Consider the following 17,319-nt stretch of genomic DNA (forward strand, 5'->3'; position numbering starts at 1 on the left):
CCCCAGAGTTAAATATACATAAATAAAGAAAAGCCATTCTTGAGACACTGATCTTCTGGATGAAGTAATGTTTCATAAAAATAAAATTTTTTCTTCATCTTTTTTTAATGCTAAACTTTCTTTTAGAATTTATTTTTCAGTCACTCAGGATTTCTATAGAAGTTGAAAAGATGATAAAGAAAGTTGATGAGGATAAATGGTTAGCTTTTGAGTTGAAACAGTTCTGTAAAACTACCACAGAAACTCACTTTATTTTGGTTGAATAATCTAATAGGAATGAATAAATAGAATAGGAATGAAATAAAAATTGAGAGGTGTGTGGTTTAAAAGGATAAACCAAAGATTGGAACAATGATCTGACATTTAATGGTATTTGGCCACAGACTCAATATTTTATCTCTCAGTGTCGATTTCTTTATTATCTACAAAATAGAAGTCATGAACCTCATCTACCTTCCAGGGTTCTTGGGAATATAGTTAATAAAAGTGAAACATGAAACTGTAGAAATTCTAAGTACAGTCTATGCCGGGGCTCAAAACATTGGTTTATTTGTTCTTCTGACATTCCAGCTTCTGCTCTCTCTCCTCCCCTCCACCTCTTAAAATCCTTTTGCAGGAAGCCTTTCTTAATCCCTTGAGCTGCTAGTGCCTTCTCTCAGATTATCTTCTATACATACATATATCTATTATGTACCTATTAATAAATAGTATAATAAATATACAAGTTGTGTCTTACATTAGAATGTAAGCCCATTGAAGTCAGGAACTGTTTTTGACTTTTTTTTTTTTTTTTTGTACCCTTAGTGCTTGACATACAGTGCTTGGCATCTAGTAATCACATATTAAATTTTTATTGATGTATTGAGTGGTGTGAAAGCTTCCTATTAGCTTTCATAATCTGATCTGTCAATTGATATATATTTAGAGCTAAAGCAAAAGAAATTAGGTATTTCATTGGAGACAAAATTTTGGGGAGCAGAAAAGAGATGTGGCAGTTTCTAGCTTCATTGTCTACCTATTCTGAACTGTCATAGATTTTGTAGGTGTCTTATCAGACATTTTGATTTTCCTTACCCTGTGGTTATTTGTGTGTGTGTGTGTGTACCTCATCTTCTCTATCAGTTATTCAGACAAGCATTTATTAAGGACCTACTGAGTGCCAAGTACGTGGGTTTTTTCTGTTTTGTTTTTTTTTCTGAGAAGAGTAAGACCCCTGGTATGTGAGTTTGTCAGATCCTGTTCAAGGCTCTCCACCTTAACCCAACTCTCACCTGTGGCTCCAAGAAGCTTTTTAGCATGTGCCCCAGCCACACTCCAGTAAATAAATGTCTGGGCAGATGGTAGACCAGGTGGAAAGTAACAGACTTGTTGGTGAGTTAGGAAGATGTCTGCCCCAAGCCTGTGAAGACTTTCCCTTTGCAGTGGGTGATTGACATCATTGTATTCCAATGACCACAAAGGTGGCTCAAGGAGGCAGTGTGGAGTACTTAGATTGGTCAGGCATGGAACATGGCCAAGGTCATCCACCAAATCCTGGACTGTTGCCTGGTTGTCTAGGTTGTCTTGATTTTTTTTTTTTTTTTTTTTTGCCGCCAGATTTTGATGACTCTGGAAGAGAGAGAGAGGCTGATGACTTTGTGCAACTCTGCCTCACTTAAATCCAATCTACTCACAGGACAAGACATCTCCTGATGATGTCATTGGTTGTCTTCAAAAATAAAGGACAAACAATAACATTAAGTTATCAGTACTTTGCTAGGCAGTGGGAAAACAAAGACAAAAATGAAATCATCCCTATCCTCAAGAGACTTATATTGTGCCTGTGGATATAATATGAAAGTAGGGGTTGGGTCTTCTTCCTATTAGTATCCTCCATAAAATGTAACACAACATAACAGGTAGTCAATAAATATTGGGATATTGATTCTATTCTAATTTATTTCATAGTTATTCATGTACATGTGTTATTAGTTATTCACGTTATTCACAATAACTCATTAAGGTCAAATCTTCCCCTAAAGTACCTTGGACTGTAAGCTCCTGGAGGGCAGGGGAAGTGTCTTTTTTATAGTACCTTGTGGTATACACATAGGGCTATTATCTGTATTCTCCTCAGGTGAAAGGAATAGTTGATTAAATTCAGAGAGGCAATACTAGATCTTCTTCACAGCTGCATCATTGTGTGTTCTCCTTCAACTGGTGCATGTTATGATATGACTTAGATGCGCCCCTATCAAGCACTCATATACCAACGGCCTTTTTACTCTTTGGCATTTTAAAATTCTGGTGGAAATTATGGGAAGCTAACTGCTTACCTCAGTTATTTATTTGCAGAGAAACATGGAGAAGATGTTCTCTATGTAGTAAACCTTTTGTTATATGCCTCAAGGAATTTCTTTCTTAAAGGATTGTTGGAAAATAGGACATATCTCTTACAGAACTGGTGTCTTAGTGTGGGATAATGGAAAGAATTAGGGTATCAGGAGACTTGGACTCCAACCCCCAACTTGCTAATTTGCTGTGTGATCTTGAGAAAGTTATCCCACCTCTCTAGGCCTCAATGCATTTCTCTGTAAAGTGAAATATTAGAGTTGGTGATTCCATTCTAAGTAGAAAAGACTTTCACTGTTAGCAGTTTTCCATTTTAATAAATATATCTTAAATATTTTCTCTGTTAATTTACAATTGCTGGATATATTTCCAGGAACTTTTGTTTCTTTAGTCCTGTTGATTGTTTAGGAAAGATACCACATTTTAAAATGGATCTGTAATATATTCCACATGCTCTTCAAGATCTTTCATCTTGTGGTGACAAGAAGTTTCATATGCTTTTTTGAAAGGACAAGACTTGAACTGAAAAATCAATTTATTCCAAGAAAGGAGAAAAGGGGCTATTATTAAGAAGTAAAGAACAGTCCAAGAAGGGGTGAACAGATCATTGGAGACATCTGAGATAACGTTAGTATCCTTACTAGTAACTTAGTTACAGCCTTGAGCTTTTGACAATTTATTTCTCTTTTTGTATCAGAATCAATCAGCATAAGTATAGGCAAATAGCCATGGGTTTGTTAATTCCTGATAATGAAATCTCAATATCTTGGTCCTTTGCTTTTTTTTTTTTTTTTTTTTTTTTTCATTCTCAGAAACATAAATCTAATAAATAAATCCAATTATCTCTACATAGCAATAATTGTTGATTCCATGGGTATGATTCTTATGTATATGACTCTCTCATCTCAACTTTTCTTCCAAGTTCCAGTCTAATTATAACCTTTTGTTGGACATTTCCATCTGATTGTCCTGCTCAAACTCTTCAAGACTTTGATAAGCTTGTAATCTTTTCAATGGAGATACTTTTTCTATCAGTGTCCATTTCTACATAATCATGCTATCTATCTTTTCTATCTTCTAGTCAAAGTTCTTTAGTATAAAGTTCTCACAGAGGATCCATTAGTAAGCTTAGGACTTTTCTCTAAATCTCTTAATGCATGAATTCAAATGGAACACATGGGTCAGTAATTATCCCATGATTTTATCCCACTTCAAACTCTACATGTCCACCCATAATTCAATTTTTCTCTCTTTTTCTTTATTTCTATTAATGGAATTCTCATTTCCCCAGTCAACCTTTTTGTTGTTTAAAATTTTCAAAGTAAATTTTGGTTTATTTTATCAGGGAACAAAATCCATTTTTCTTCCCTTCCCTTCTCTTCCTCTATTGTGAAAAAAAAATTTAAAAACAAAACAAAACCAAAAAACCAAAACAAATTCCTATATTAGCTATGTTCAAAAACCAAATATGTCACACATTCTGGCTATATATAGCCACATATATATGTATGTATATGTGTGTATATATATATATATATGTATGTATATGTGTGTATATATATATAGGTATATATGTGTGTATATATATATATATATGTATGTATATGTGTATATACATATATGTATATGCCAGTCCTCTGGCATATCATTGTGTTGATCAGAGTTCCTAAATCTTTCAAAAGTTGTTTGTCATGATAATGTTATTGTATAAATTATTCTCCTGGTTATGCTCATTTTACTTTGTAGCAGTTTATATAAGTCATCTTGGGTTTCTCCAAAATCATCCTTTTCACCATTTCTTATTAGTGAAATTAATATATTCCATTACATCTCCTATAATTTATTTATCCAATTCCCAATTGGTTTCCACAAAAGGAACTATTATAAGTATTTGTGTGTGTGTGTGTGTGTGTGTATTTATAGACTCTCTCTCTCTTCCTCCTTCTCTCTCATTCTGTCTCTCTGTCTCTGTCTGTCACTCTCTCTCTTCTCTTTCTTTCTGTCTCTTTGTCTTTGTCTGTCTGTCTCTGTCTCTCTCTGTCTCTGTCTCTCTCTTATCCTCTTTTCTAGCCCTAATTTATAAATCAAAGAGTATGTACACTTTAGGAAATATTGAAGCATACTTCTAAATTACTGCTGGATTAATTCATAGCTCTACCAACAAGGCATTAATAAATGTGTTTTCTTGCAGCTCTTCTAATGTGTCATTTTCCTTTTTTGTCAACTTTACCAATTTGATGGGTGGGAGATAGAACACAGAAGTTGTTTTAATTTTCATTTTTCTTATTATTAGTGATTTGGAGTGATTTATATGGTGATCAATAGCTTGGATTTGTTCCTTAGAAAACAACTTATTCATATCCTTTGACTACTTTATCAGTTGGGGAACCAGCCATCCATTCATAACTTCTTCCCATAGCTAAGAAATTGTCATGTCTTATCAGTACTTCCATTTTGCATCTGGACCCCTTTTTTTTTTTTTTTTTTTTTACCATGCTTACTGTCATAATTCTAATTCATGCTATTTTTACATCTCCCTGGCTCTGTCTCCTAATTGTTGTCCCTGCTTGCTTTTCTGTTCTCCAAGCATCTGAGGAAGTGACTATCATTGACTCTTCCTCTCCTTAACAACCACTAGAGGGAGAAATCACTTTATTTGAAAGTCTGAGGTCACTTTTCAGTTTCAGTAAGATTCAAATAGGGAATATTAATGAATTGATGCCTGCATTTTCCCAACTTTTAGACATTTTGCTAGATGGCCTTTGTGGGACCAGTTCTCAGTCCGCTATAAGGATATAGAAATGCTTCTTGAGACAAACTTGTGGAAAGGAAATCTGGGAGGAGAGAAGAGTCAGAGGTGACTGGGATTCAGCTCTTCTAGGTTCATCCCACCTTCACATCAAATAGCACAAGTTGTGTAACCCAAACTCAATGATGACTGATTGATGAAAAGGGAAAGAAGTCCTTACACGGTGATTCTTAATTACCCAATCACTCAATAGCCAAAGATTCATCTGCCAGGATTCCTGCCTTTGGCCCTGAACCCCATCTAGATCACTATTCAGCTCTGAGGAATCCTGAAACACCCCTAAAGCTGCAGCAAGGACCTTGATATTCATCCCTTTTTAGTGTCATAGGATTAGTGTCACTACCTGGGCAGGTGGAAGCCCTTCTGGCCTTCCCGGGTCCAAGCACTAGGAATGATCTTCAATTGAAGTGAAGAGGCAATAAGCAGTGATAAGAAAGAGAAAAGTGGAGAAGAAGAAGAACAGAACTAATTTCTAGGGCTTTGAGGAGTGCCATCTCATTGCAGGATAATGGAACAACTTTCCAAATTCTTTCAAGATCAGTCCCTAGGGACTAACCTAGGGAACTGAATAAAGTCATTCATGAAATAAATTTGTGGAAAACAGTTCTGAGAAGGGCAGAATGAAAGGTGGGGGTAGGGTGGCTAGGTATGGGATTGAGATAATAATAATAGCTCATATTTATATATTGTGTATTATATGCTAGATACTGTGCTAAGCACTTTACACATAAAAAAATAATAATAAACATTTATATAGTACTTATGTCAGAAATTATGCTAAGTGATTTACAATTCATATTTTATTTTATTTTCACAACAACCTGCTTTTATGAGCCCCATTTTACACTGGGGAAATTGAGGCAGGCTGAGATTAGATTAAATGATTTGCTCAAGGTCACATAGTTACTAAGTAAGTAAGGTCATATTTCAACTCAGGTCTTTCTGATTTCAGGCCCATTGTTCTTTCCACATTAGCTACCTAGTAATATAATAGTAGAACCCAGAATAGAATGCTAAAGGCAGAGAAAAAGTCCAACTACTTTGACCAATGTTTCCTGATAGCAGTGTGCCAAATGGTCACCTTCACTCTCTGAAGGAAGTAGATGTCCTCAGTACCCTGGTGGTCCTAGATAGCAGAGTGCTGGGGGACAGGCACAATAGAGCAGTTCCTCAGAAGGGAAAGGATATTTCAAGAAGTATACCAATGGAATATCAGCACAGTGATTGATAAAGACAGGCAAAGACTGACTGAGAAGAAATGGATCAAAATTTGAAGAAGAGAAGTTCAAAAGACAAAAATACTTAACAACAAAGAGAAACTGAGTCAAAATCTCCCAAGGAAGGTGAAGAAATTCTCAAGATCCTCTGAGATGACAATATTGCAGCTCTCTAAACCTTCTAATTGGTTCAGGAAAGTAATCAAAGAATTAAGTCGATTACAAAGTTGAAAGTCTTAGCCTACATTGGAGACAGAGGTACAAAGATAAAGCATAGAAAGCCTAGGAGTATCAGTTACTGAAACATGGTTCTAGCACAAAGTTTGTTCTAGCTCTTTTCCAGAACCATGCAGGCCATATCTGTACATCTTTCCTCAGAGATTTAGGGATCATCTATTTTCTATTGCCATGGGCTTGAACTTCCACCAGTTGGGTCCCCCAGTTGTTAGGGACTTATCTAGTTACATCTAACTTCTTAACATTGATTAGCTTTAACAAAGGAATATTTATATCCAAGATTTAATTAGAACAAACATTCAAACTTTTCTACTACCCCAACACTTTGGGAGTTTACCTCTCCCCAATAACACCTACTTCAGTTTATGGGAGAGAAGGCTCAAAATTTAGTCAAGTTCTACATAGCACTGGTCCCAATAAGTTCGTGTCTAGATGTGGTACAACTGCTGGATGAGCCACTGGGCCAGAGACCTAAAGGTCATTCCCAAAGATTTCTCCTTGTTTTTCAGGACATTGATACAGCATTGGCCATGAAATCTGGCTCTGACTCCCAGGTTCCTGAGGATCACTCTCCCTTCCTTTTGAAACTCCCCTCCGCTGGCCTGGTCTCAAGCTAATCAAAGAGCCTTCTCTTCCACACAGGATTAGTTCACCAGAACCAGTTACAGAATGTCTCTGTATGCTTTGTAGTCATCAGTACACAGGCTTCCCAGGTTGTCTCTCTGGTGGGTGACCCTGGGCAGGTGATTGGGCACTTACCTCCCAGGTTGTTGTGAGGATCAAGTAAAAAATATTTGTAAAGTACTTAGTCCAGGGCCTGACATGTAGTAATCATCTAACAAATACTTATTCTCTCCTCCCCTTCCCAAGAGCTCATTGCATTTGCCAAACCATCATGACATGGAGGAGAAAGGGTCAATATTACATGGGGGGGGGCAGCTAGGTGGCGCAGTGGATAGAGAACCAGCCTGAAGTCAGGAGGACCCCAGTTCAAATATGGCCTCAGATACTTAACACTTCCTAGTTGTGTGATCCTAGGCAAGTCACTTAATCCCAATTGTCTCAGCAAACAAACAAATAATTACACTGTGAAAGATAGTTATGTCCAATAGAGACTTGTAAAGAACAGAGTTGAAATAATATTGTATAACCTAGGGTTGAGAAAGATGATAGACATCTTTCTGCATCTTCATCTCAGATGTTACAATACTAGCAAGTAGAACTTTTGGTAAGAGGAATGAAGGGAATACAGAAGGCTCCTTCTTTATACTGTTGACTCTAGAACAGCTAGAAGAATCAGGGTGAAATTCTGGTCAAATGATGTCCACAAACATTTTTGTTTTTTAACATCCCAATGTTTGTGTAATGAAAATGAAAGCAGAAATGAAAGTTTAGCAAAAACCAGCAAGATAATGACTACATCTAACAAGGTAACATTAGGCATCTATGGTCAGCCCCAGGCCATCAATGAAAAGAAAGAGAGGGGAGATGCATTTAATCACCTCATTACTGGGGTCAAGCTTTGATCATCAGATCATTTTCAAAGGTGCCCATTTTGGACACAGAGTAAGTCTTCTGTCCAAGAAAAAACACTTCTATAATTGGGAATCTCCTTTGTGCTGTTTTACTGGGAAACTGAGATAGGAGCACCAGATAGAAGAGAAAGAAGGACCTCAAACATAAAGCATAAAATGTATCCCCCAATAAAGTAAAAGATCTTTGAGGGCAAGGACTATTTTTCATTTTGCCTCTCCCCTCAACTTGAAGTACAGTGCTTTGGATAGGACTAAATGCTCAATGCATGCTTATTTACTGAATCACAGAATCCCCATTCTTTTCTTTTTTCTTCCTTTCCTCCTTCCTTCCTTCCTTCCTTCCTTCCTTCCTTCCTTCCTCCTTCCTTCCTTCCTTCCTTCCTTCCTTCCTTCCTTCCTTCCTTCCTTCCTTCCTTCCTTCCTTCCTTCCTTCCTTCCTTCCTTCCTTCCTTCCTTCCTTCCTTCCTTCCTTCCTTCCTTCCTTTCTTTCTTCCTTCCTTCCTTCCTTCCTTCCTTCCTTCCTTCCTTCCTTCCTTCCTTCTCTTTCTTTCCTTCTTTCTTTCTTTCTTTCCTTCTTTCTTTCTTTCTCTCTTTCTTTCTTTCTTCTTTCTTTCTCTCTCTCTTTCTTTCTTTCTCTCTCTTTCTTTCTTTCTTCTTTCTTTCCTTTCTCTTTCTTTCTTTCTTCTTTCTTTCTTTCTTTCTTTCTTTCTTTCTTTCTTTCTTTCTTTCTTTCTTTCTTTCTTTCTTTCTTTCTCTTTCTTTCTTCTTCTCTTTCTTTCTTCTTCTTTCTTTCTTTCTTTCTTTCTTTCTTTCTTTCTTTCTTTCTTTCTTCCTTCCTTCCTTCCTTCCTTCCTTCCTTCCTTCCTTCCTTCCTTCCTTCCTTCCTTCCTTCCCTTCCTTCCTTCCTTCATGATCTAGTAGATGGGTAGAGTGTAGGACCTGGAGTCAGGAAGACCTGACTTCAAATTTGACCCCCAACACTTAACCTTAGGTACATTAAATGTGTGCCTCAGTTTCCTCATCTGTAAAATGGAGATTATAATAGCACTTCCCTTCCAGAGCTGTTGTGATGATCAAATGAGGAATAATTATAAGGTCCTTAGCAAATCCCTTGTATCACGGTAACTGCTATATAAATATTAGTAATGTGGTTTTTCACTTTAAACATAGTCCCAAATCCATCATAAAATGCAGCAGAACCACTGAGGTTTTGGGAAGTGGTTGTGTGCAACAGCATGTGTATTTGGAGGGCAATCTCATATTGAGGGTTCAGTATGTGGGTCATGCAAGGACAAGCCATAAGGAGGCTGGACACTACATTCAACGACAGTGGCTAAGCATTCCAGTTGCTGTGTGCATTCTGGAGATCAGACAGCAAGTGAACCGTGACCCGTTGGGCCATTTTCTCACTAAGGGGGGAACCACACTGTCATTTTTGCAAATGAAGGCTTTGTCTCTCTCAGAGGTTTCTCTTTCTCAGCCCCTCTCCTGACAAGGGTAGTCCTGCTCTGCTGATAGCCTTTCACTTTATAAAAAACTCAGTCCCTGTCTCTTCGACCCAGTACCACTTTGTTGGCTGGGCTTCATTCATTGCCTCCCAGTTTATGTCTGCTTCACACACAGTGAGGCTTAATCTTTGCTGAAATACATTCCCCAGAAACCAGCCTGGGAGAGAAATTGGACTTATAAAGTTTCATTATTACCTGTAATTTCAGAGAGCTAGAAGCTCTTCTTGGTTCACAATGAAGATTTTTTCCAATATGTGCATGGAAACACAGATTATAAGGTTTTTAGGTAGAACTCAGGAATGAAAAAAATGCACAATCTGTCAGCTATAACTTTCAGTGATTTTTTTGGTGCTAATTTGTAGAGATAAGTAAGCCACAATCATCTAACATTAAAGATAAGTTTCTTTGAAAGGCATTTGAGAGGGAGGAGGAAAAGAGAGAATGCAAAACACACAGGCAAGAGACAGGGTCGAGAGAGACAGAAACAGAAACAGACAGAGACAGAGAGGAACAGAAGAGAGAAAGAAAGAAAGAGACACACACAGAGAGAGAGACAGAGCCAGAGAGACAGACATACACACAAAGAGACAGAGACAAAGACACAGACAGAGACAGAGAGACAGGGAAATACACACACACACACACACACACACACACACACACATACAGAACAGAGGCAGAGAGAGCCGGAGAGAGAGAGAGAGAGAGAGAGAGAGAGAGAGAGAGAGAGAGAGAGAGAGAGAGGAGAGAAGAGAAACAGGAGAGAGAGAGAGAGAGAGAGAGAGAGAGAGAGAGAGATGAGAGAGAGAGAGAGAGAGAGAGAGAGGAGAGAAACAGGAGAGAGAGGAGAGAAACAGGAGAGAGAGAGAGAGAGAGAGAGAGAGAGAGAGAGAGAGAGAGAGAGAGAGAGAGAGAGAGAGAGAGAGGAGAGAAACAGGAGAGAGAGAGAGAGAGAGAGAGGAGAGAGAGAGAGAGAGAGAGAGAGAGAGAGAGAGAGAGAGAGAGAGAGGAGAGAAACAGGAGAGAGAGAGGAGAGAGGAGAGAAACAGGAGAGGAGAGAGAGAGAGAGAGAGAAGAGAGAGAGAGAGAGAGAGAGAGAGAGAGAGAGAGAGAGAGAGAGAGAACTAAGAGAGAGAGAGAGAGAGAGAGAGAGAGAGAGAGAGAGAGAGAGAGAGAGAGAGAGAGAGAGAGAGAAGAGAGAGGGAGAGAAACAGGAGAGAGAGAGAACTTACTGTATACTAGACCCAGGGGACGCAAAGACAAAATAGATGAGATCGTGTTATCACCTTATCATGTCAGTGACTAATGCCTCTTGCTTGGGGTCTAAGAGTCATGATTTATGCTGAACTTTATGAGTATGTTTAGGATAGTTTAAAAAAATAAATCATGAGGCCCTCATAATTTGTAGTAGCCTGTCCTCTTGTTACAATTACAATCCTCAATATCAGACTAAAAGAACATCTATTCCTGTCTCTAGAAAGTTGGAGTTCCCTACCTCTTCAAGGAAAGGAGAACATTTTTCATCTCTTCTGCAAGGCCAAACTTGGGCATCATAATTAGGTACTTTTTCTGTCACACTGTATTGCCACATTCATATGCAAGGTTTTGTGGAATAAAAAAGATGAACTTTCTGCCTATATAAACCAGCTGCAATTTCTGTATCTCCTTAATCCAGAATTCCAAAATTTAGAGTAAGGATTTACATTTATTCAACTTGAGAGAGGCATTCAGTTTTGTTTTCAGTTCAGATCAGTTCAGTTCAATTAATTTCAACAAATATTTATTTCTTAAGGACTTAATGGGAATAAGGCACTGGAAATACAGAAATGAAAACTGAAATCCCTCATCTTCAAGGAGCTCTGCTAAAGGTATACAGCAAGTATCTTGAAACTTATTGTTCAATATTGCCTGTCTCTTCATGAACCCGTTTGGAATGTTCTCGACAGAGACACCAGAGTGGTTTGCCATTTCCTCATTTTACCAATGAAGAAACTAAACTGGGTTAAGTGCCTTGCCCAAGATAACAGAGCTACTAAGTATGGGAAACTAGGTTTGAACTCATGAAGATGTCTTCCTGTCTTCAGGTCACATACCACTAATGGTAGTTGTAGTATAAAGATATATTGTTGCTATAATATTTTGTTATCCTTTCAGCCCAAGTCAGGAGAGAGCAATGCTACCTCCCCCCTAATGTTTTTAAAGTAGATTTTTTTTATTACTTTGGTTAGATTTTTGACTCTGCAACCATTTAGGTATCTCTGAAGTTTGTTTTAATCTTAGCCCAAGGCCACCAAGGATACAGGCAAGGTAGGGAAGTGAGATGGGCAACCATGGTGAAATGAATATCTTTGAGATATTTGGTATATACCATGTATTTATTACCTCCCAGAGATATTATCCATTCAAGGTCTAAAATACTCAGAATGTAGGCAAAACTATATACTCTGTAAGATGCATTTTTTATTTTATTTATTTTTTAAAAAATGAAAAAAATTCCAAAATACTCATTTATGTATTGACCAAAACATGATTCATGACAAATTGATAAAGGATAGAGAAGAATAAGAATTAAGATCTGTGATTTTATGTTTATAAGGTACTCCCAGATGTTGAAACTGTTAGCCAGTGCAGGGCATCTTTCCCACAAAGTATTGTTTTAGAGAGCTGCCTTGAGCAATTGAAGGTTAAATGACTTGGCCAGCATCACACAGCTGGTACTAATCAGAAGCAGAACTGAATTTAAGTATTCCTGTTTTCAAGGCCAGCTCTCTATACATCAGGATATGCTGGAAGGAGAAATTCTGTTTCTTAATGGGAAGGATTATAATGATATGGCTTTATAATGAGTAATAGTATCTCCACACTAAAGGTTTCCACTTTAAAATGTTAAATACTTTGCTTCTTACTTAATTACATAATCAACATATGGCAATGGTTGGTCTTGACTGTAACTAATTTTAACATTATTATTTACATTTCCCTCCTTGGTGATGAAAGAAAAGAGCTTCTGGTTAATTTTTTCCTGTTTGACATTTATTTATTACATACACAATCACATTAAACGTATTTCCATAGTAATCATGTTGTGAAAGAAGCATCAGAACAAAAGGGAAAAATCATGAAAAAGAAAATAACAAAAAAGTGGATATAGTATGCTTTGATATGTATTCAAACTCCATAGTTCTTTTTCTAGATGTAGATAGTATTTTTTCCACCATGAATTTTTTAGAATTGTCCCAGATCATTGTATTGCTGAGCAAAGTTTATCAAAGTTAATCATCCTTACATTGTTGCTGTTCTGTGTACAATGTTCTCCTTGTTCTAGTCATTTCACTCAGTATCAGTTCATGCCAGTCTTTCCAGGTTATTCTAAAATCAACCTACTCATTATTTCTTTTGGAATATCAGATTCCAGACCCTTTGATCCTTTAAAGTGGAAGCTGCTAAGTCCTGGGTAATCCTGATTGTGGCTCCTCAATATTTGAATTGTTTCTTCCTGACTGCTTGCAATATTTTTTCCTCATCCAATAATACTGAAATTTAGCCACACTATTCCTTGGAGTTTTCATTTTGGGGTCACTTGTTTTTCCAGTGAGGTATTTTACATTTTCTACATTTTCTGCTATTTTTTCTTTTTTTTCTTTTGATTGATTCTTGATGCCTCATTGAGTCATTCATTTCCATTTGTTCAGTTCTAATTTTTAGCAAATTTTCTTCAGTTAACCTTTTTTAGCTTTTGTGTTTGGCCAATTGAAATTTTAAATGAGTTGTTTTATTCAATGGATTTTTTTTCCATTTCACAAATTCCATTTTTCAAGGGGTTGTTTTCTTTTTCTATTTTGTCAAATGTATTTTTTAAGTAGTTATATGCTTTTTCCGTTTTGTCAAGTCTATTTTGTAAGGAGTTATTTGCTTTTCCCATTTCATTAAACCTATTTTTTAAGGAGTTTTCTTCAGATAATTTCTGTGTTTCCTTTTCCAAATCCTTTTGCAAAGTTCTCATTTCCTTTCCCCATTTTTCATCTAACTCTTTTAAGATCCTTTTTGAATTCTTCTAAAAGAGCCTTGTGTTATAGGACCAACTCATATTACCCTTTGGGGCTTCATCTGGAGATGATTTGCATTTAGGATCTTCAGGGTTTGAAATCTGTTCTTCCCTTTTTCCATAAAAACTATCTATGGTCAGGGTTCTTTTTGCTTTTTTTGCTTATTTTTTTTAAAGGTTGAGGTATGCTTTTAGAGCAAAGGGGAGATTGTCCAAGTTTACGCTACAGGTGACAGTGGCTACATTGGGTTGGTGCTGAATGATTATCAGTGCTGGGTGGGTGTGATCAGGTCCTGATATCCTGGGGTTTAGGGGCTCTCTATTTGCCTTTGTGTTGTATGTCTTATAGCTAGTCTGCTGAACTGCTGGTTTGCAAGAGGGCAGAGTAACTGCTATATATTGCTCTCCTTATATTCCCCTGTGCACAGGAACCCACACCCACTCCGGATCCCTGCGTTCGCCTGCACTTAGCCCCTCCCTCCATGTCCACTTGAAACATAACTTTTTCTGAAGTTCTTCCAAAATATCTTCTTCTGGAAATTTGTTACACTCCAAATATTGTGGGTTCTGTCACTTCAAAACCAGTTCAGAGGCTTGATCTGGTGTTGGTCTGAGGGATATCAGGGAGAGCTCAGATAAATATGTATCTCCTCTCCACCATCTTGGCTCTGCCTCCCTACTCATCATTTCTTATAAAACAATAGTATTCCAAAAATTTCTGTTCTTTATGAACTAAGATTAGGACTAAGATGCTACATTCACTAATATAGCATAGCTATTGCCTCTTCTGCAATAAACTCTTTTGTGTTCCAGACCTGAATCTCTGAGTCTTATATTTCTAAAACTCTGAATATTAAACCTCTAACTGCAAGGGAATTTCTTCCTCAGCTTACTAACATCAACAAAGGACAGGAATTTCAAAATTATTCAACGTAATAACATATATAAAGCATTTTATGAACTATGAACTGGTATAGAAATATTAGATACTAGTACTCAAAAATATTAACTTGAAATTGACTTAGATTATTGGAAATTGTTGTGTGGTTCCTCTGTTTCTAAGTTTTTTCATTTGTTAACCCAACCTATCAGATTTTTACTTTAACATTTAATTCACCAGGAATCCTCATATTGTTTCCATAATTTCCTAGGGGATAGAATCTTCTTTTTAAAACAAGTTCTTACATAATATTCCATATGCAATCAAGTACTTAATTAATTTTGAGTGACAGCAATTCTAATGCAATACAATGCTGATTTTTCTCTAGCAAAGAAAAAGTAGTACTACAACACTAGTTGAGTTTGAAAAACATCTTGTTTCTGGAAAAAAATGAGATTTGAAAATGAATATAGTGGTAGTTGATCTTTAGCCTAACTGGGACTGACTTAGATTATATCAGAGAAGGCTTAGGAGCAGTAGATTATATTGCTCATATGGGAAGAGCATCTGCTGATATGTTTTTGAATTTGTGTATGTCTGTATTTTCTGTTCTTCATAATCCTTTATTCCTTATCTGGCTTCCATTGTATAATTCTTGTCTGTGTACTATTTAGATTCCTGGAAGAAGAATGAAGCTCCTCCCCGGGGGAATAAAATAATATATAGAGTGGAAAGTAAAGAGGCTGTTTTGAAGACTTCAAGTTGAAAGAATCTGAACCTGGTGACCACCCAGTGGACCTACAACTGAATGATCCTGTCAACCCAGCCTAAAATAAGGCCAGAATGACATCAGTCAACCCACTATTTTCCCCTAAATTGTCTGGTCACACACAGCACTAAACTGAAAGGTTAGAATTACAGAGCTTTAGAATTGGAGTAGATCACTCCATTGTGCAATTCAAATCCTTAATCAATCTGTGCAGGAATGCCTGCATTTTTTTCAAAGACTATCTCTCCTTATCATTGAGATTGGAGTTCTGACTGGCTTCATTTCTCACCTTTCCTTATACAATAGTATAGTAGTATAGTAGCCCCTTTACTAGCAGCTTATTATTTTGGAACTAAATTAAGTTTGGGCATCTGAATGGCATAACCCAATGCAATTCAGAACTCCACAGATATACCAGCCTCAGCCTCCCTAATAGTAGACAGAGAATTACAGATATATTCCACCATGCCTGGGAGGTATCCTCCTCCAGTACCCCAAGTGGCCATCAGGCTTGAGTCACTTATCTAGGTTATCCTGTGTACTTAAGGTCAGCCTCACAAACTCTCTTCAACTTTATCTTAATTGCAATAAGAATTGCAGTTCTTATGATGCAGCTATTTTGAAGTATTTCTACATACTTCTCAATTGTCATCATTTATGTATTTATCACATTCCTTTACTGGATTATAAAAATGGGACTATATCTTATTTAATCTTTTTCTGTCCATAGCACCAACTACAGTACTGTGGCCTTAATACTTGCTTAAATATATTATTATTGAATTGAATCATCTCTTGATTTTTGGCCAAATAGTCTGGAAAATTGAGATTTTCAAATGGGCCCCTGGGTCTTTGATAAGTAGATCTGTGTAAAAACAAACAAACAAACAAACAACAACAACAACAACAACAACAAAAAACTACCAAAAAATTTGATACGCTTTCCTTATTGTACAAGTAGAAGAAGGAAAGAAAGAGTAGAATTTATTCTTATTTCAAGTGATAAATTTTGCCCAATATGAGTCCTACTGGAACAGTACTGTACCATTCTTTAAATCCTCTCATCTTAGAATGAGAAGACTTTGACTCTTCTTAAACTCTCCCATTCACCAGGTGTGTGGCTATAGGACAAATAATGTAGAGTAGTAGAAAAAGTGCTTGTTCTCCATTCAGCTGACCTTAGTTTGAATCTCTTGTATTCTTTGTGTAAGTCACAGGAAAGACATATATTTTCTTATTTGTAAAATGAGGACTGTTGGTTTAAATGTTCTAGAAGATTTTCTATTACTTTCAATCCTAGTAACTCTTGAACTTAATGTCCCTGGGGTCTTAGTTTCTCCAGCTAAAGGCCTTGGACTAGAAAGTACCTCTTTGTTCTGAATTTTATGAATTCCTATGAGAATCTTTAGGGGCCTCAATTTCCTCATTTATAAACTAGCTGATTGAATTAAGTGGTCTCTAAATTCTAAAATTCTATGTTCTAAGTAAATAAATAGCTTGAAAAAGTAGAGAGAGATAGCACATGCAAATATTTCTTCGTTTCCTAGCATTTTAGGAATAATGGCTAGGAATTACATTTGCTCTTGACTAAAAGAAGGCATTTTTTTCATACTATCAAAAGTATCTGTTCAGATTCTCCCCATGAAGCTCAGCCCCCTGCTTATATGTCGTTATGATATATGCATGCAATTAAATGAAAGATATTAAGAGTTGGCAGGCTAAAAGTGCCTTGCTAAACATTTAATAAATTAACACTGGGTGTGAAAACTTTAACCATGATTCCATGTGTGATTCTGTATTGAGTTGTAGTATTATCAGAATTTATTGGCATTCAAATAAACAATTGCTCAAGCATAGTATTATTAAAGAGTGAAAAATAGATGGAGAAAATAGGAAGTCAACCATTAATCTGAAAGGAATGTGTAATTAAGATAGTACACAATTCAAATTAATTTTAGTCGCTATTTAAATTTAGATATTAAACTATC

At 36.6% G+C, this 17,319-nt stretch overlaps 1 protein-coding gene across 1 annotated transcript in view; it reads left to right on the forward strand.

Moving 5' to 3' along the window:
• ZNF800 (zinc finger protein 800) overlaps positions 1-17,104 on the forward strand; it is a 95,924-nt gene extending 78,820 nt beyond the window's left edge. Inside the window, exon 6 of the mRNA XM_074268038.1 lies at positions 15,237-17,104. Coding sequence (XP_074124139.1) covers position 15,237 — 1 coding nt within the window. The 3' untranslated portion in view covers positions 15,238-17,104. The remainder of the gene's footprint in view (positions 1-15,236) is intronic.
• Positions 17,105-17,319: the final 215 nt, after the last annotated feature.

The sequence above is a fragment of the Sminthopsis crassicaudata genome, chromosome 5, assembly GCF_048593235.1.
Source record: "Sminthopsis crassicaudata isolate SCR6 chromosome 5, ASM4859323v1, whole genome shotgun sequence".
Classification (NCBI taxonomy): Eukaryota; Metazoa; Chordata; class Mammalia; order Dasyuromorphia; family Dasyuridae; genus Sminthopsis; species Sminthopsis crassicaudata.